The following is a 21,390-nucleotide window of genomic DNA, read 5'->3' on the forward strand; positions in this document are numbered from 1 at the left end:
CCGCCGGTGACCATGATGGGACTCCGGCCGACGAAGAAGCAGTGGATGGTGAAGATGACCGGCAAAAGGCAGCAGATCTAGATCAGTTCTCCGGCGAAAATCGCGACTCTCACATGGAAACCGAAAAGTCGCCAATGAACGAGAATGGATTGGAGAAGATGACCGGCAAGTATACATATTGGAATCGTACTGGAGATGATAAGGAGAATAACCTGATTGGGAAAACAGCAGATCTAGCCGCTTGTTCATCAACTTCAAAACTAGGGCTTCGCGCAGACGGGGAAGAAAAAAAGACGCCCATGGAAGACGAATCGATTCCGAACAGATTAGGCATGGCTATGATGGTATTGAGAGATCTGAGGACGGAGAAACCATGCCAACCGAGAAAGATTCAAACTTGGCTGTTAACGATGGCGAACTGATGCACCGCCCAAAACTAGGGTTTGGCGGCGCACCCTTGATGAACAACAATGGCGGACGACAACCAGGTACGTTTAATATGGGTGAGTTCATTCGGGTAGCACGCACTGTTATAGATACTGGTGATATTGAATTGCTAAAAGCACTAGAAGATTTGCAAACAAAATGGAAGACGCATTTGGAAAGGAGAATGATACGAACAGATTTCCGGCACCGGAGCCGATAACAGAACCTCCTCTGGTTCGAGGGATACGCAAAGCCATTAGGAACATCCGTCCTCTGGCGACAAGGATCCAGACTTAAGAAACAACTACTGCGATCATGGATGGAGTTTCTTCGTCGGGATTTCGATTTTCCGGCGAGATTGTTGACCGGACAGACATGGAAATGAGGAACAGACATGTTATCTTGGGTTCTGGTACTGTTCCGACTAGAACAGCAGATCTCTGGCCGATGACTGAGGGTGAAAACGCGATTCTGGCGAAGTTGACTTTTGCTGACGCAGTTGCTGACGTAAGCCCTGAATATCCTGTTGATGTAAGCGCTGACCTTGCTGCTGATGTCACTTCTGCTGACATGGGGAATGACATCATCTCTGCAATGGAAAAAAACAGCAATATTGGGAGGAAAATTGTACCTGTTCCGTTATTTATTGGGAATATTCCATTGAATACTAATTCAAAAGGAATTGTTGATGATAAAATTACCGATGCATTTAACAATTCGTCTCAAAAAACGTTAAATTACATAGCCCCAACGAGACAAAACGGGGAGATTATTGTTCGACCATCTTTAGAAACTGTACGAGATGGGTCGAAAAGATGGCAAACTACGGCAGTGGGATACCTTTTGGCAAAAAGACCTTATTATTATCACTTGAAGGAATTTGCCCATTCCATTTGGCCGGCGTTACGAGAAGTCACTGCAACTGATAATGGCTTCTTCTTCTTTCAATTTAAATCTGAAATTGATATGGAGGAAATTATTGAAGGAGGACCGTGGCTATTCCAGGGACAGCCGATAGTTTTGCAAAAATGGGAACTTGGTATGGTTATGAGAAAATTGAAGCATACACAAGTGTCAGTATGGATAAAACTGAGACACCTTCCTATGGAATTCTGGACGACGGATGGATTGAGTATTGTAGCGAGTGGTGTGGGTAAGCCTTTATACCCTGATGCAATAACAAGGGCATGCACGAGACTGGATTTCGCTCGTGTATGCGTGATGATCGATTTAATCAGACATTAACAAATCATATTATTATAATGACGCCAGATGAGGAGGGTGGGGAAACCCCATGCAAGATTGATATTGAGTATGAATGGCTCCCCCCTAAATGTACAGGATGCCTAACACTGGGTCACTCGGTGAAGGATTGCTTGATGAAAAAAACTCAGAATCATACAAAGCCGCCGGTTAAAGTGTATGTACCTAAAACCACCATCCCTCCTCCACCTAAACCCAAGGAGCAACAAAAGAAACATGATTTTGTAGTTGAGGTGGATAAAGTACCAAAGAAAAATCATGGTGTTGAACAGGAAGAACGAGAAACGTCATCACATAAAGAGAATGGTAAGGAAGTAGTTATCTATAATCCATTTGAGGCATTGAATTTACTTGATGATGCAGACGAAACTACTAGGGGTCCTAACACATGCAACCCCTCTAGTAGTGACCCATGTTGAACATAGCAATATGGAACGTCCGGGGGCTGAATAAAAGAGACCATCAGCTCACAGTAAAGGATCTAGTCTTGGAATACAGGTTACATTTTATTGGCATATTAGAAACTCGTGTTCGTATCAATAATGCTTTGAATATTCAGTCGTTTTTGCTTCCTCATTGGAAATGGTTTGTTGATTATGCATCTGTGGATAACCGTATTTGGGTAGCGTGGGATGCAAATGTTGTTGATGTTCATATACTCGATTCAGGGAATCAAGTTATGCATTGTCGTGTTACTACTAGGGCTGACATTGAATCGCTCATTATTACTGTCGTTTATGGTGCCTCTGAGATGATTGATCGTAGGAACTTATGGACTATTCTGGAAACATTGGCACGTGAACACTCGGACGAGCCCTGGCTGGTAGGGGGGGACTTTAATGCAGTCCGAGAAACGAATGAGGTATGTGGAATTTCTGGTGATATTAGGATGGCCATGGAAGAATTCAATGCCGGTATTCAGGAGGCCGGGTTAATACCAATGCCTATGCAGGGTGAATGGTATACCTGGCATAATTGCAGCACGAACTCGCGGAGTCTTTGGAATAGATTAGATTGTATCCTTATTAATGACAGATGGCTCGCACGATTTCCTTCCTCTAGTTATCATAGCCTTTTGCTGCGAACTTCTAACCACTCGCCGCTAGTACTACATGGAGATACACAAAATCAAACAAGAGGAGGAATGTTTCGATTTGATAACTACCTTACACGCTCACCTGAATTCATTCCCAATGTACAGAATATTTGGCAGCATAGAATCGTTGGGACTCCTATGTTTGCGGTAACACATAAACTTAAAGCTTTGAAACCGGTCTTTAGAGAACAAAGGAGAAAGAAGGGGGACTTAACACTCAATGTTCAACTAGCCAAAGGATTTCTCGATGAGGCACAAGATCTGGTGAGATATGATAGACAGAACGAAGTAGTTTTACAGTTAGAACACTGTTGCCGAATAGTATATGCTAAAGCAGTAAAACAGGAGCAAATCATGCTGCAACAACGAGCCAAGATGCAGTGGATGAAAGGAGGGGACCAGTGCTCCCGGATTTTCTTTCGTAAAATAGCCCAGAGAAGAGTGGCGAGGAGGATTTTGCAGATCAATGATGATAATGGGACTATCCTTACAGAAACAGGAGAGATTATCAATGAATTCGTGAGTTACTACAAAGACCTCTTGGGAGGTAACAAACGACAGACTACGATGGATATTGGTTTTCTTAGACCGTGGGCTGGACATGTACTTTCAAATGAGGAGACTAACTATCTTATATCGGCGTTTACACCAGATGATGTAAAGAATGCAGTATTTGACATTGCAGAGGACAAGGCTCCGGGACTTGATGGATATTCATCAGGTTTCTTTAAAGCAGCTTGGCCAGTGGTGGGTCAGGAAGTTACAAAGGCGATACTGGAATTCTTTAGTTCCGGTAAACTACTCAAACAAGTCAACGCCACACTGTTGACTCTGATTCCAAAGGTACACACTCCTATGACTGTTGGAGACTTTAGACCGATTTCGTGTTGTAATGTGTTATACAAAATCATTGCGAAATTGCTTGTTAAAAGGTTGAGTGGAGTTCTGGACAATATTATTAGTCCTTGTCAAGGAGCGTTTATCCCAGGGCGTAGCATTGGGGATAATATTTTGCTGGCATAGGAATTGCTCACGGGCTATAATCAGGTGAGGCTCCCACCTCGATGTGCTCTGAAAGTTGATATTAGGAAGGCATATGATACTGTGGAATGCGACTTCCTATTAGCAGTTATGCAATTGTTTGGTTACCCACAAATGTTCACAAGATGGATAGAGGAGTGTGTAACGACGACATCATTCTCAATTGGGCTTAATGGAAACCCGCACGATTTCTTTGCAGGAGCACATGGACTAAGACAGGGAGACCCTCTATCTCCCTATCTTTTTGTCCTTATTATGGAAGTTTTCCACTTGGGATTGCAGCAAACTATCGAGCAGGATATGCAATTCTCTTATCACTGAAAATGTGAGCCGACCAAAATATTCCAGTTGGGATTTGCAGATGATCTCTTACTCTTCTGTAAAGCTGACTTAGATTCTCTCAGGGTTCTCAAGATGGGGTTGGATCGATTTGCAGACTGGTCAGGACTTCGTTTGAATATACACAAAAGCCATGTCATTATATCCCGATCAGCACAAGGTTGGAAGGATCAGATCTTAGCAGTTATGGGATTCCAGGAGGGCCAGTTACCAATGAGGTATTTGGGTGTCCCTCTTCTATCTTCTAGATTGACTATAAATGACTGTCAGCCACTTCTTTTGAAAATTGATGCTCGCATTAATGGTTGGGAGGGTATCTCATTATCATATGCTGGACGCATACAAATCATTAAATCTATTCTGTCAGCAATGAGCACATACTGGGCATCTGCTTTCATTCTACCGAAGACTGTTATTAAACAAATTGAGAAACGCCTCAGAAATTTTTTGTGGAAAGGCAATTATACATCGGGCTACGCTAAGGTAGCATGGAAGGATGTGTGTAAACCGCATATGGAAGGAGGCCAAGGGATCAAGGATATAGGTATCCTTAACCGTGCATTAATGGCAAAAAAGTTATGTGACGTTATCAGACGTGACCGAACATCTATTTGGGTTGAGTGGCTGAAGCATGGACGACTACGTGATAATTCTATATGGACGATTAATGAGAAGGGAGGATCATGGGGATGGCGAAAGATACTACGACTTCGAAGATCCATCCTGCCCATGACGGAGTTTATTATTGGAGAGGGGAACTCATTCTTCTTATGGAAGGACCCGTGGCACCACTTGGGCCCTCTTATTACTAGATTCCCACGTGGACCGAGACTCGTGGGACTTGATAAATCAGCCAAACTTCAAGTAGTTATTGATGAGGGGCAATGGCAGTGGCCTCTTATTACTGATTTGGAATGTATGGAGATCATTTATACACTACCTCCGATTCACGGAGGAGATGACAGGATCAACTGGAGATTCTCCGAGGAACGACCCACCACACAATCCCTATACAGGCTTTTCAGTCCACCTGGACCGAAAGTAGGTTGGTATTCACTACTCTCGGGTTCATTAAAGATTCCACGACATAACTTTATTCTCTGGTTAACCATTCAGGAGAAGTTACCTACGACAGACAAACCTTGGATGAATCATCTTGGCGGATGTATCCTTTGTGATGAGGGGAATGCGGAGACACACACACATATGTTCTTCCGATGCCGATTTAGCAGACGATGCCTTGTAGCTATACGACAACAAGTTCGATTTTCTTGGCCCAACTGTGAGTGGGCAAGAGATGTAGAATGGGCATCAAGGAAATGGAGGGGGAAGCATATTGTTAATATAGCTTATCGAGCCCTTACTTAGTGCATGCATAAAACACACACTAGCACACCATATCAAACACACACTAATGCACATTCCATGCACATGGCTGCCGGCGAGGAGGAGGAGGACGAAGACACTCTGGCCAGTGACGGGGAGGTCGGAAAAGTGGGAGGCCGACGAAGGATGACCGGCGATGGCGAGAAAAACGACAAATCGCGGCAGAATTTTGAGGAAGAAGACGACTTGCAATCGAACGGCGATTTCCCGGCGAAAGACGCTACCACAACGTTGTTCGAGACCGTGGCTCTCAATCAGAACGCGGAAGAATGCGAATTGGTCGCCGAACAGACCGGTTGGAAGGAGCCGCGCAGATTAGGATTTTCTGCAAAAAGAACGGCCGAGGAAGATGAAGGGTTTTCTGAAATTCAGTCGTCGGCAACCGGAGTTTATCCACGATCTGATGCCATAGACTCCTTTGGGAGAGTGCCCCGACCACAACTAGAACAACAAGATGGAAACTTGGTCGGAGAAGGGACGGGTACGAAACTAGGGTTTGGCGCCGCCATTGAAGCCAATGATGTCGAAGCTGCTATACTCGAAGATCGATCTCAACGGGAAAGCGAAAACTCACCATCTGCCATGAATGCTGAGGATTTGGGAACTGGAAATGTCAACGAGACAGTTTGTTCGCCGGAAAACTCACGCGAAAAAAACCTTGGCGAAGCTTCCATGGCTGACGGGTTTCAACAACCACGCTTCAACTTCTTCGAATTTCTTACCCTTGTGCATAAGGTCGTCAACTCAGGCGATGTGGCAGCCATGGCAGCGCTGTCCGATTTGAAACAGAAATGGGAATTGCAGTATGGCCGGCCGACGAGAATTCTGGCGAAAACTCGTAGACATGTGCAGCCAAATGTGAGACGTGTTGTGCGATGCCTTCTCGACGATCCTACAGTGTCAAAACAGCCGCTAAACAACAGCAACGCTGCTGCAGAATTTTCAGATTCTGCTGCAGAAAATCCAGATTTTTCTGCAGCGTTGTGTGCCGGAAATCAGCCGGAAAACGAACTCGGAATGGCGCAAAAATCGCAGCAACAAGATACAGAGTTGTTGGGAGGGAATACAATGGAAAAACAGCAGATTGACACTACTGCAGAATCAGAAAATGCTGCAGAAATTTCAGAATTTTCTGCAGCGTTTTTGGCCGGATAACATGCGGATGACGAACTCGAAATGGTGCAAAAATCGCAGCAAAAATCTACTGCGTTGTTGGGTGAACTTTCAATGGAAATTCAGCAGAAAATGCCTTCAGTTTCAGCGATAATGGCCTCCAAAATGTTGATGAAGACCACGTCAATGGGAGGTTACTCGGTCGAAAATTCTCGCAATACCAAGGTCTCCAATTCTCATTCGGGTATTTTTATTGGGAATATTTCTTTACATACAAGCTCGGACAATTACATAGATGAGGATAAAATTGCACGTGCTTTCAATAATTCATCCCGTAAAACACTTACGTACATTGCCCCATCGAAACAAAACGGGGAGATTGTGGTTCGTCCTTCTTTGGACATTGTGTGCGAAGGGTCTAAACGATGGAAATCTACGGCGGTTGGATATTTTCTGGGGAAACGACCGTACTACCATCACTTGAAAGAATTTGCTCACTCGGTTTGGCCAGCTCTACGTGAGGTCACAACGACAGTTAATGGCTTCTTTTTCTTTCGATTTAAAACTGTGGTAGATATGGAGGAAGTGATTGAAGGAGGTCCGTGGTTGTTTCAAGGACAGCCGATTGTACTACAGAAGTGGGAACCTGGGATGGCTATGAGGAAGTTGAAGCATACCCAAGTACCGGTCTGGATCAAACTTCGCCATCTCCCCATGGAATTCTGGACGACGGAAGGACTGAGCACTGTTGCAAGTGGAGTGGGTAAGCCACTTTACCCGGATGCAATTACAAGAGCATGCACGAGATTGGACTTCGCTCGTGTATGCGTGATGATTGATGTAACACAAAAGATCGAAAAACATATTATCATTATGACACCGGATGAAGATGGTGGGGAGACACCTTGCAAGGTAGATGTTGAGTACGAATGGCTTCCCGCAAAGTGCACGGCTTGTATGACGTTGGGGCATTCGGTTAAAGACTGTATAGTGAACAAACCTCGCAAACCGACTAAGCCACTGATAGCTGTTTATGTACAAAAAGCTACCATCCCTCCTCAACCAAACGCTCCTGAAAAAGGAAGCAGCACTTTAAACCGTACAGCTAAAGAGACACCGAGACGAGAGGAGAAAGATGTTCATGATGAACGCAGTGTATCTCAACATAGCGATAAGGGAAAGGAAGTGGTTATTTATAATGCCTTTGATGCTTTACATATGCTAGATGACGCCGAAGAGCCAACCAGGGGTCCTAACATTAGCAGCCCCGTCAGAAGTGATCCATGTTGAACATTGCTGTGTGGAACGTCCGCGGGCTGAATAAAAGGGACCATCAACTCGCACTACAGGACATTGTCTCTGATTACAGGTTACATTTTTTGGGCATTTTGGAAACTCATGTTCGATTAAATAATGTCATGCCTATTCAATCATTTCTGCTTCCTCAATGGAAATGGTTCGTCGATTATGCCACTATTGGAAACCGTATATGGCTTGCCTGGGATGAAAATATTATTGACATACATGAGCCGTGGCTGGTGGGGGGGGACAATGGCCCAACAGTGTACGGATGAGCCGTGGCTGGTGGGGGGGGATTTCAATGCAGTCCGTGATCTTAATGAGGTTTGTGGCATTTCGGGGGATATAAGGATGGCCATGGAAGAATTTAATACTGGCATTCAGGAGGCCGGGTTATTGCCACTACCTATGCAAGGTGAATGGTATACATGGCACGACTGCAGTACGACCCCACGAAGTTTATGGAAGCGACTGGATCGGATTCTTATAAATGATCTGTGGCTTGCAAGATTTCCTACATCGTCATATCATTGCCTTACGCCCCGGACTTCTGACCACTCACCATTAGTCTTACATGGGGATACACAATAGCAAAATGGAGGTATGTTTCGGTTTGACAATTATCTGGCCCATTCACCTGATTTTATCCCCAATGTCCAGAATATATGGCAGCATGAGGTGGTTGGAGTGCCCATGTATGCAGTGTCACGTAAACTAAAGGCCCTCAAACCGGTCTTTAGACAGCAGAGGAGGAATAAGGGAGACTTGACCCTTAATGTCCAATTAGCGAAGGGGTTCCTTGAAGAGGCACAAAACTTGGTGAGTTCAGACAGGCAGAATGAGCTCTTCCTATTTCTTGAACATTGTTGCCGGCTAGTGTACGCTAAAGCAGTCAAACTTGAGCAAATTATGCTACAACAGAGAGCCAAGTTGCAATGGATGAAGGGAGGGGACCAATGCTCCCGGATTTTCTTTCGCAAAATCGCTCAGAGACGGGCAGTGAGGAGGATCTTGCAAATAAATGATGAGAATGGTACCACTCACACAGAACCGAGTGAGGTCGTGCAAGAATTTGTGTCATTTTATCAGAACCTCTTAGGAGGTAACAGACGTCGGCTATTGGTGGATATTAATTACCTCAGACCTTGGGCGAGGCATATACTATCCAATGAGGAAGCTAGCCACTTAACCCTACCTTTCTCACCGGAAGATGTGAAACTAGCCATTTTTGACATTGCCGAGGATAAGGCTCCGGGCCCTGATGGTTTCTCGTCCGGCTTCTTCAAGGCAGCTTGGCCAGTTGTGGGTACAGAAGTTACAAGGGCGGTATTGGATTTCTTTACTACGGGGAAACTCCTTAAACAAGTTAACACCACACTTTTGGCATTGATCCCCAAGGTACATACTCCTATGTCTGTCAATGATTTTAGACCAATCTCATGCTGTAATGTTTTATATAAGGTCATTACTAAACTGTTTGTCCAACGGTTGAGTATGCTTCTGGACAAGTTAATCAGTCCCTGCCAAACAGCCTTCATCCCGGGAAGAAGCATAGGGGATAATATTTTGTTAGCACAGGAACTGTTCACAGGATATAATCAGATACGCCTTCCCCCAAGATGTGCACTTAAAGTGGATATTAGAAAGGCCTACGACACAGTCGAGTGGGACTTCCTTACTGCAGTTTTACAGTTCTTCAACTTTCCAACTACATTCATTAGATGGATTGAGGAGTGCATTACGACGGCCTCATTTTCGATTGGCCTCAATGGAAAACCTCACGGGTTTTTTAATGGGGCGAGAGGTCTACGCCAAGGAGACCCTTTATCTCCTTACCTCTTTGTGCTTGTCATGGAAATTCTACATTTGGAATTCTGACAACTTATTGAACAGGACATGCAATTCACCTACCATTGGAAGTGTGAGCCAGCTAGGGTATTCCAATTGGGTTTTGCAGATGATCTCCTTCTCTTTTGCGGAGCTGATATGGACTCAGTCAGAGTGTTCAAGATAGGACTGGACAGATTTGCAGAGTGGTCAGGCCTCCAGTTGAATATACAAAAGAGTCACCTTATTCTATCTCGGTCTGCACAAGATAGGAGAGAACAGATGTTAGCAGTGCTGGGTTTTCAAGAGGGGCATCTCCCGATGAGGTACTTGGGTCTCCCCCTACTCTCATCTAGATTGTCTATCTCCGACTGTCAGCCACTTCTATCTAAAATTGATGCACGTATTACTGGATGGGAAGGAATATCATTATCATATGCTGGGCGGGTACAGATCATCAAATCCGTACTCTCAACACTGAGCTTGTATTGGGCATCTGCATTTATCTTACCAAAGGCTGTCATTAAGGACGTGGAGAAACGCCTTCGAACATTCCTATGGAAAGATATGCCAAAGTAGCGTGGAAAGATATTTGCAAACCGGTTGAAGAAGGGGGTTTAGGAATTAAAGATATTGGTATTCTTAATCGTGCCTTAATGACAAAAAAATTGTGCGATGTCATTAGATGCGACCGAACATCTATCTGGGTTGAGTGGTTGCAGCACGGACGATTACGGAATAACTCCATATGGACAGTTGGCGAACATGGAGGATCGTGGGGTTGGAGAAAAATGCTTCGTCTGCGCAGATCTATACAACCAATGGTGGAGCTTCATATTGGAGATGGGAGAAGCTTCTATCTGTGGAAGGATCCATGGCATCAACTTGGACCCCTGCTTCCTAGATTTCCACGCGGACCGAGCTTACTTGGACTTGAAGACTCCACTAAACTTTCTTCGGTCATTGACGGAGGCCAATGGTACTGGCCCCTTATCACGGATCTGGAATGCCTTCAAATCACATATACACTACCCTAGATTCATGGAGGCGATGATAGAATCATTTGGCGATTTCCTGAGGGGCAACCCACTACCCAAGCACTTTACCGACTCTTTTGCCTGCCTGAACCGAAAGTGGGCTGGACTTCACTACTTTCGGGACCTTTGAAGATTCCACGCCATTCATTTATCTTATGGATGGCTATCCAGGAAAAGTTACCGACAACTGACAGACCATGGCTCACACACCTTGGTGGGTGTATTCTTTGTAACGAGGAGGCATTGGAGACGCATAGCCACCTCTTCTTCCGATGCTGATTCAGTAGATTATGCCTTGCAGCTGTTCGTCGAATTATTCGAGTCCCTTGGCCCAACCGAGAATGGGGAAGGCACGTCGAATGGGCAACAAGAAAATGGAGAGGGAAGCATATTATTAATTCAGCCTATCGAGCACTACTTGGATCACTCGTCTACCATATATGGCGAGAAAGAAACTTGAGACGATTCCAGCAAATTGAGCATCCGGCAAACGTTTTGGCTTCTTTCATTGTAGATGATATTAGACAGAGGATCTTGAGTATTAATATGTCTAATTCCATTAGCACAATTGCTCTTTACAGATTGTGGCGTATCCCTTGGCCTGTCGAGGGATAAACCAATTGACTGTTGTACTGTAACTTTATTATCTTAATGCAAATTACATTTACCAAAAAAAAAGAGAAATTTGAGGCGATTTGAACACACCGAAAGGACACCGACCACCTTGAGTATCTTGATAACTGAAGACGTCAGACAGAGGATCCTAAGTGTTAATTTAGCTAAATCAGTCAGTACACGTGCATTATATAGACTATGGCGTATCCCTTGGCCTGTCGAGGGAGAAACCGATTGACGTTAATCTTGTTGTACTGTATTACTTTTTACATAATGAAACTTACATTTACCCAAAAAAAATCAGCAATACGTTTATCTATTTTTAATAATAATGGGCGACAATCCGAAATAGTTAATCGAGAAGATATAAGCGGTAGTCCCAAATACTTCATCGGTAAGACCCCTTCTTGAAAACCAAGTACTATCATCATCCCCTCACGCAATCCTTGTGCTGATCGTGAGATAATAAGGTGGCTTTTATGTTCATTCAGCCTGAGCCCCGACCATTCATTAAACCGATCCAGTCCTGTCTTAAAGACTCTAATTGAGTCCATATCAGCATGGCAGAATAACAATACATCATCTGCAAACCCCAACTGAAAAACTCTGGCTGTGTCACATTTCCAATGGAAGGAAAATAACTCATCCTGGTCAATCAGTTGCAATAATCCCAGTTGTAGAACCTCCATTACAAGCACAAATAGGTAGGGCGATACAGGGTCACCCTGTCGAAGTCCCCTAGCCCCCGGAAAGAAGCCATGAGGTTTCCCATTCAGCGCAACAAAAAATGTGGGAGTAGTAACACATACCTCAATCCACTTCATGAAAGTAGAAGGGAACCCAAATAACTCCATCACAGCAATCATGAAGTCCCATTCCACCGTGTCATAAGCTTTCCGATTGTCCACTTTTAAGGCATACCTGGGTGGTAGACGGGACTGGTTGTATCCAGTAAAGAGCTCCTGTGCCAGCATAATATTATCGCCAATGCTTCGTCCAGGTACAAACGCCGCTTGCCCCGGACTAATAAGTTTCTCCAGTATCACACTTAACCGTTGGACTATTATCTTTGCAATAATTTTGTACAACACATTACAGCAAGATATAGGTCGGAAATCACTGACAGTCATAGGGGCATGTACCTTTGGTATAAGCGCCAAAAAGGTGGTATTGATCTACTTTAGGAGTCGGCCAGTATTAAAGAAATCCATCACTGCCGTAGTCACCTCCTGCCCTACTATAGGCCATGCAGCCTTGAAAAAGCCCGATGAATACCCATCCGGACCTGGTGCCTTATCCTCTGCAATGTCAAAAATCGCCTGTTTGACATCCACTGGTGTAACTGGTAATAGTAAAGAGCTAGCTTCTTCCACAGTCAATACGTGTCGAGCCCAAGGTTGGAGGAATCGAAGATTTATCACAGTTTGTCGTCTTTCCCCACCTAAGAGGTTTTGATAATATGTGACAAACTCATTGATTACTTCTTCTAGTTCAGAATGGGTGACTCCATGATCATCATTGATCTGTAAGATCCTCCTCGCCGATCTCCTTTGAGCAATCTTACGGAAGAATACCCGGGAGCATTGGTCACCTCCTTTCATCCACTGCATTTTCGCTCGTTGTTGTAGCATTGTTTGTTCCATTTTGGCTGCTTTGGTCAAGACAAGCCGGCAGCAGTGTTCCAGTTGTATGTATAGTTCGTCTCGTCTACTCGAGCTAACAAGTATCTGTGCTGCTTCTAGAAATCCTTTAGCCAGTTGCACATTGTGCGATAGGTCACCCTTATTCCTCCATTGTTCTCGAAAGACCGATTTCAGTGCTTTGAGCTTCCGTGTTACAGAATACATAGGTGTTCCAATAATGTTGTGCTGCCATATATTCTGCACACTGGCAATAAACTCAGGTGAATGGGTGAGGTAATTATCGAATCGGAACATACCTCCAAATCGCTGTTGTCTATCCCCATTAAGCACCATCGGTGAGTGGTCTGAGGTGCGTGGGGTGAGGGTAGAATAAGATGCATTCGGGAACCGAGCCATCCATCTATCATTTATCATCATACGGTCCAGTCTTTTCCACAGGTTCTGTGGTGTCGCGCTGCGGTTATGCCACGTGAACCATTCACCCTGCATGGGTAGTGGGAGTAATCCTGCATTCTCAATACAAGCATTAAAATCGTCCATAGCTATTTGAATATCTCCGGAAGTGCCACACACTTCACTTAGATCTCGCACTGCATTAAAGTCCCCTGCAACCAACCATGTGATGTCGACACATTGGGTAGCTTTAGTCTCCAGGGTTCCCCAAAGCGCCCTTCTTTCAGCCACTTCATTAGCTCCATAAACAACAATGACAGCAATCAACTCATGAGGTGCACGAGTAGTAACATGACAGTGGATAAATTGAGTACCACATTCGACCACATCAACATCAACAAAATTATCGTCCCAGGCAATCCAAACTCGATTACCCGACGATCCATAATCCGTAAATCATTTCCATTGGGGCAGCAAGATAGATTGAATAAGAGATGCATTATTTCCACGAACTCGAGTTTCAAGAAGTCCAAGAAATTCTCTCTAAAAAAAAAAATTCTCTCTCTAAAAAATGGATCCTCTCTATTCTCTCTCACACACTACTACACCACAAAAATCACACACACTTGCCCTAGCAACCACAACCACCGCCGGCGATGAGGGAGGGGCTCCGGCCGACGAGGAGGAGAAGGACGGTGATGGGGGACGACCGGAAACTGAAGACGACTGGTTTCCAGCGAGCAACATGTGTTCATGGCGGCCATCCTCATCCTCGTCGTCAACCTCTAAACACCGCGAGTTTTTTCCAATTTTTCTACGGCAGCCATCCTCATCTCGCCGTTCACTCTCCTCCTCGACGTCCTCTTTGCCGGCCGGCGTTTCCTCACCATCTCCGGCGGAGTGTATGGTGCCAATGGCATGTGTGTGTGTTTTTCGCGGTGCATTAGTGCGTGTGAGCTTAGAGAGAGAATTTTTAGGGTCCATTTCTACTTTTTCTACTTCCTCGTCATATGTTCATGCTGTGGCTTGCGATTCTGGAGAAGCTGGTCACAACGGATAAACCATAGTTATCCCACCTTGGGCATTGGGTACTTTGCAATGATGACATGGTTGAATCACACGACCACTTGTTCTTCCATTGCAGATTTAGTAGACGATGCATCAGCACTGTACGACGCATGGTACGATTTCAGTGGCCAAATTGGGGATGGACACAAGATATTGTATGGGGGGCACGGAAATGGCGTGGGAAACATATCATCAACATTGCATACCGTGCACTATTAGGATCGTGTGTTTATCATAGGTGGAAGGAGAGGAACACTAGAAGATTTGAGCAAGTTGAGAACCTTCCTAGCGTGGTAGCAAATCGGATTATGGAAGATATACGCCAGCGCATAATTAGTCTAGAACACCCTAGCTCTGTTAGCACACGTGCATTATATAGACTATGGCGGATCCCTTGGCCTGTCGAGGGAGACACCTGACGAGGGGCATTGTTGTGCCATTTTTTTCCTTTATTAATGAAAATTACATTTTACCAAAAAAACCGTCCAAAACAGCTAATTTTTGAACGTTCTCATAATTCGACGAAGCTTGATCCAAACGTTGGTCTAGACCCAAGCATTTGTATTTTAAATTTGTTAAGCAATAGTAATAACTACAAGTTAGTATAAAAGGGAAACAAACTTCTTTTAATAAAACTGTGGAAAACAGCTAAATTTTGAGCTTTTTCAAAATTCGACGAAACTTGACCCAAACGTAGATCTAGACCCAAGCATTTCTGTTATACATTTGTTAAGCGTAATAATAACTACTTGTTAGTATAAAAAGGATACAAACTTGCTTTAATAAAACCGTGCAAAACAACTGAATTTTGAACATTCTCACAATTCGACGAAACTAGACCCAAACGTAGATCTAGACCCAGGCATTTGTGTTATGAATTTGCTAAGCGTAATAATAACTACAAGTTAGTATAAAAGGGAAATAAACTTCTTTTAATAAAACCATGCTCTTATGTGCAAAAAATATGCGAGGTCATCCAATGTGACAGGACGTCGATATGGGTGGATTGGTTGATTAGTGGACGCTTACGGGATAGTTCAATCTGAACTATACCGGATCATAAGGGGCCATGGGGATGGAGGAAACTCTTGCGTTTGCGTACTTGGATACGATCTATCGTTGAATACCGCAATGGTGAGGGGAGTGAATTTTATTTATGGAATGATCCATGGCACACCCTTGGACCACTCATAGACAGATTCCCACGAGGGCCTTCCAGATTGGGTTTGCATGAGAATGCTATATTGAATTCAGTTATCCACGAGAATCAATGGCAGTGATTACGGACATGGAGTGCTTAGAGATTACTCACACACTGCCTCGTATCTATGGAGGATCAGATCGAATTATTTAGAGATTTATGAATGGGAGCCCCACCACTCAGGAGCTCTATCGGCTTATGATGCCACCGGGACTGAAAGTAGACTGCACTTCACTACTTTCAGGCCCTCTGAAGATTCCTCGTCATATGTTCATCCTGTGGCTTGCAATTCTGGAGAAGCTGGCCACAACGGATAAACCATGGTTATCCCACCTTGGGCATTGGGTACTGATGACATGGTCAAATCACACGACCACTTGTTCTTCCATTGTAGATTTAGTAGACGATGCATCAGCACTGTACGACGCATGGTACGATTTCAGTGGCCAAATTGGGGATGGACACAAGATATTGTATGTGGGGCACGAAAATGGCATGGTAAACATATCATCAACATTGCATACCATGCACTATTAGGATCGTGTGTTTATCATATTTGGAAGGAGAGGAACACTAGAAGATTTGAGCAAGTTGAGAACCCTCCTAGCGTGGTAGCAAACTTGATTATGGAAGATATACGCCAGCCATAATTAGTCTAGAACTCCCTAGCTCTGTTAGCACACGTGCATTATATAGACTATGGCGGATCCCTTGGCCTGTCGAGGGAGACACCTGACGAGGGGCATTGTTGTACCATTTTTTTCCTTTATTAATGAAAATTACATTTTACCACAAAAACCGTGCAAAACAGCTGAACGTTCTCAGAATTCGACGAAACTTGACCCAAATATTGGTGTAGACCCAAGCATTTGTATTGTAAATTTGTTAAGCAATAGTAATAACTACAAGTTAGTATAAAAGGGAAACAAACTTGTTTTAATATAATCGTGGAAAACAGCTAAATTTTTAGCGTTCTCAGAATTCGACGAAACTTGAACCAAACGTAGGTCTAGACCCAAGAATTTGTGTGTTAAATTTCCTAAGCGAAATATTAACTACAAGTCAATTTTAAAGGGAAACAAACTTGCTTTAATAAAACCGTGCAAAACAGCTAAATTTTGTAGGGTGGGGAAACCCCATGCAAGATTGATATTGAGTATGAATGGCTCCCCCCTAAATGTACAGGATAGCTCGATGAAAAAAACTCAGAAACATACAAAGCCGCCGGTTAAAGTGTATGTACCTAAAACCACCGTCCCTCCTCCACCTAAACCCAAGGAGCAACAAAAGAAACATGATTTTGTAGTTGAGGTGGATAAAGTACCAAAGAAAAATCATGGTGTTGAACAGGAAGAACGAGAAACGTCATCACATAAAGAGAAAGGTAAGGAAGTAGTTATCTATAATCCATTTGAGGCATTGAATTTACTTGATGACGCAGACGAAGCTACTAGGGGTCCTAACACATGCAACCCCTCTAGTAGTGACCCATGTTGAACATAGCAGTATAGAACGTCCGGGGGCTGAATAAAAGAGACCATCAGCTCGCAGTAAAGGATCTAGTCTCGGAATACAGGTTACATTTTATTGGCATATTAGAAACTCGTGTTCGTATCAATAATGCTTTGAATATTCAGTCGTTTTTGCTTCCTCATTGGAAATGGTTTGTTGATTATGCATCTGTGGGTAACCGTATTTGGGTAGCGTGGGATGCAAATGTTGTTGATGTTCATATACTCGATTCAGGGAATCAATTTATGCATTGTCGTGTTACTACTAGGGCTGACAGTGAATCGCTCATTATTACTAACGTTTATGGTGCCTCTGAGATGATTGATCGTAGGAACTTATGGACTATTCTGGAAACATTTGCACGTGAACACTCGGACGAGCCCTGGCTGGTAGGGGGGGACTTTAATGCAGTCCTAGAAATGAATGAGGTATGTGGAATTTCGGGTAAATGTAAGTTTCATTATGTAAAAACAGTAGTACAGTACAACAATGTGATCATCTGTTGGTTTCTCCCTCGATAGGCCAAGGGATACGCCATAGTCTATATAGAGCTCGTGTACTGACTGATGTAGATAGAGTTATGCTAAGAATCCGCTGTCTAATATCCTCAACTATCAATAAAGCCATGGTGCTAGCTGTCCTCTCGGTGTGCTCGAATCTTCTCAAGTTCCTCTCCCTCCAAATGTGGTAAACACATGCTGCTAGTAGTGCTCGATAAGACATGTTGACAATATGCTTACCCCTCCATCTCTGGGAAGCCCAGTCAACATCTGTTTGCCAGTTTCTATTGGGCCAAGTAAATCGTACCACTCTCCGTATTGCTGCAAGACACTGTCGACTAAATCTGCATTGAAAGAATAAGTGTCCATGTGTCTCCATTGCTCCCTCGTTACACAGGACACAAGGGCCAAGATGGGCTAACCATGGTTTATCCGTCGTGGCCAACTTGCCAAGGATAGCAAGCCATAGGATGAATAAATGGCGAGGAATCTTTAATGATCCCGAAAGTAGTGAATACCAGCCTACTTTCGGTCCTGGGGCGTCAAATAATCTATAAAGAGCTTGAGCTGTGGGGTGCCCCTGCTCAAATCTCCAAATAATCCGGTCTTCCCCTCCGTGGATCGTGGGTAATACATGTGTGATCTCCAAACACTCAAAATCTGTGATAAGGGGCCATTGCCACTCTCCTCCACTAATCACCGTACTGAGTCTTGCTGATTCTTCTATTCCGAGTAACCTCGGTCCCCGTGGAAATGTGTCTCTAAGAGGTCCAAGGTAATGCCATGGGTCCTACCAAAGGTAGAATCTCCTCCCGTCTCCGATCTGATAGTCGACCATAGAGCGGAGGAAAACTCGTAGGCGTAGAATTTTCCTCCAACCCCATGAGCCTCCGTGCTCCCGAATTAACCAAATGGAGGTGTCTCGTAACCGACCATGGTAAAGCCATTCAACCCATATTGAGGTTCTATCGCACCTGATGATATCGCATAGTTTCTTTAACATTAATGCCTGATTCAAGATTGAAATATCCTTGAATCCTAATCCTCCCTCATCTTTCGGCCGACATAGATCCTTCCATGCTACCTTAGCATATCCACTAGTTGTTGTCCCCTTCGACAAGAAATTACGCAGCCTCTTTTCAATTTCATTAGTAACTTTCTTTGGCAATATGAAGGCCGATGCCCAATATAGACTCAGTGATATGAGTACAGATTTTATAATTTGCACCCTACCGGCATATGAGATATTCATTCCCTCCCAACCAGCAATACGTTTATCAATTTTCAACAATAATGGGCGACAATCAGCAATGCTGGTATTCAGGAGGCCGGGTTAATACCAATGCCTATGCAGGGTGAATGGTATACCTGGCATAATTGCAGCACGAACTCGCGGAGTCTTTGGAAGAGATTGGATCGTATCCTTCATAATGACAGATGGCTCGCACGATTTCCTTCCTCTAGTTATCATAGCCTTTTGCCGCGAACTTCTGACCACTCGCCGCTAGTACTACAGGAGATACACAAAATCAAACAAGAGGAGGGATGTTTCGATTTGATAACTACCTTACACGCTCACCTGAATTCATTCCCAATGTACAGAATATTTGGCAGCATAGAATCATTCGGACTCCTATGTTTGCGGTAACACGTAAACTTAAAGCTTTGAAACCGATCTTTAGAGAACAAAGGAGAAAGAAGGGGGACTTAACACTCAATGTTCAACTAGCCAAAGGATTTCTCGATGACGCACAAGATCTGGTGAGATATGATAGACAGAATGAAGTACTTTTACAGTTAGAACACTGTTGCCGAATAGTATATGCTAAAGCAGTAAAACAGGAGCAAATCATGCTGCAACAACGAGCCAAGATGCAGTGGATGAAAGGAGGGACTGGTGCTCCCGGATTTTCTTTCGAAAAATAGCCAGAGAAGAGTGGCGAGGAGGATTTTGCAGATAAATGATGATAATGGGACTATCCATACAGAAACAGGAGAGATTATCAATGAATTCGTGAGTTACTACAAAGACCTCTTGGGAGGTAACAGACGACAGACTACGATGGATATTGGTTTTCTTAGACCATGGGCTAGACATGTACTTTCAAATGAGGAGACTAACTATCTTATATCGGCGTTTACACCAGATGATGTAAAGAATGCAGTATTTGACATTGCAGAGGACAAGGCTCCGGGACCTGATATTCATCAGGTTTCTTTAAAGCAGCTTGGCCAGTGGTGGGTCAGGAAGTTACAAAGGCGATACTGGAATTCTTTAGTTCCGGTAAACTACTCAAACAAGTCAACGCCACACTATTGACTCTGATTCCAAAGGTACACACTCCTATGACTGTTGGAGACTTTAGACCGATTTCGTGTTTTAATGTGTTATACAAAATCATTGCGAAATTGCTTGTCAAAAGGTTGAGTGGAGTTCTGGACAATATTATTAGTCCTTGTCAAGGAGCGTTTATCCCAGGGCGTAGTATTGGGGATAATATTTTGCTGGCACAGGAATTGCTCACGGGCTATAATCAGGGGAGGCTCCCACCTCGATGTGCTCTGAAAGTTGATATTAGGAAGGCATATGATACTGTGGAATGGGACTTCCTATTAGCAGTTATGCAATTGTTTGGTTTCTCACAAATGTTCACAAGATGGATAGAGGAGTGTGTAACGACGGCATCATTCTCAATTGGGCTTAATGGAAACCCGCACGATTTCTTCGCAGGAGCATGTGGACTAAGACAGGGAGACCCTCTATCTCCCTATCTTTTTGTCCTTATTATGGAAGTTTTCCACTTGGGATTGTAGCAAACTATCGAGCAGGATATGCAATTCTCTTATCACTGGAAATGTGAGCCGACCAAAATATTCCAGTTGGGATTTGCAGGTGATCTCTTACTCTTCTGTAAAGCTGACTTAGATTCTCTCAGGGTTCTCAAGATGGGATTGGATCGATTTGCAGATTGGTCAGGACTTCATCTGAATATACACAAAAGCCATGTCATTATATCCCGATCAGCATAAGGTTGGAAGGATCAGATCTTAGCAGTTATGGGATTCCAGGAGGGCCAGTTACCAATGAGGTATTTGGGTCTCCCTCTTCTATCTTCTAGATTGACTATACTGTCAGCCACTTCTTTTGAAAATTGATGCTCGCATTAATGGTTGGGAGGGTATCTCATTATCAATTGAGTAACCAACGTTTGGGTCAAGTTATAATGCAAAAATTCTCTTTCTAAAAAATGGACTCTCCAAATCCTCTCTATTCTCTCTCACACACTCGCACACCCTCACCTTCACACACAAAAACCCTAACTTCTAAACACTTGGCCGGAAATGATGGTGGAGTTCCGGCCGGCGAAGATGACGTCGACGATGAGGAAGGCCGTGATGAGGAGGCAGACCATGGTGTTTTTTTGGATGAAGAGAACCTGATTTTTCCGGCAGAATATGAAACGACTCGCATAGCATATGAAAGGTCGCCGGCGGGATTTGAGAAGATGCTGGTAAATAACGCCGGTTTGGAGGAAGTAGATGATGGACTGATTAGTGAAAATGTTGAGGAAGCCACAAGAATTGATACAGATATTATTCTCGCCTTTGAAAAGACGAGTTCCTTCTCGCT

At 43.9% G+C, this 21,390-nt stretch overlaps 1 protein-coding gene across 1 annotated transcript; it reads right to left on the reverse strand.

Annotated features, from left to right (window-relative positions):
* Positions 1-10,034: 10,034 nt before the first annotated feature.
* Positions 10,035-14,462, reverse strand: LOC105179634 (uncharacterized). Its single transcript, XM_088886206.1, has 5 exons — positions 14,105-14,462; positions 13,382-13,903; positions 12,669-12,883; positions 11,865-12,509; positions 10,035-10,049 (listed from the first exon to the last, which is right to left on the reverse strand). Exons 1-5 carry the CDS (start codon positions 14,460-14,462, stop codon positions 10,035-10,037), a joined length of 1,755 nt encoding a protein of 584 aa, XP_088742332.1.
* Positions 14,463-21,390: the final 6,928 nt, after the last annotated feature.

The sequence above is a fragment of the Sesamum indicum genome, linkage group LG10, assembly GCF_026168435.1.
Source record: "Sesamum indicum cultivar Baizhima isolate 11 linkage group LG10, ASM2616843v1, whole genome shotgun sequence".
In the NCBI taxonomy this organism is placed as follows: Eukaryota; Viridiplantae; Streptophyta; class Magnoliopsida; order Lamiales; family Pedaliaceae; genus Sesamum; species Sesamum indicum.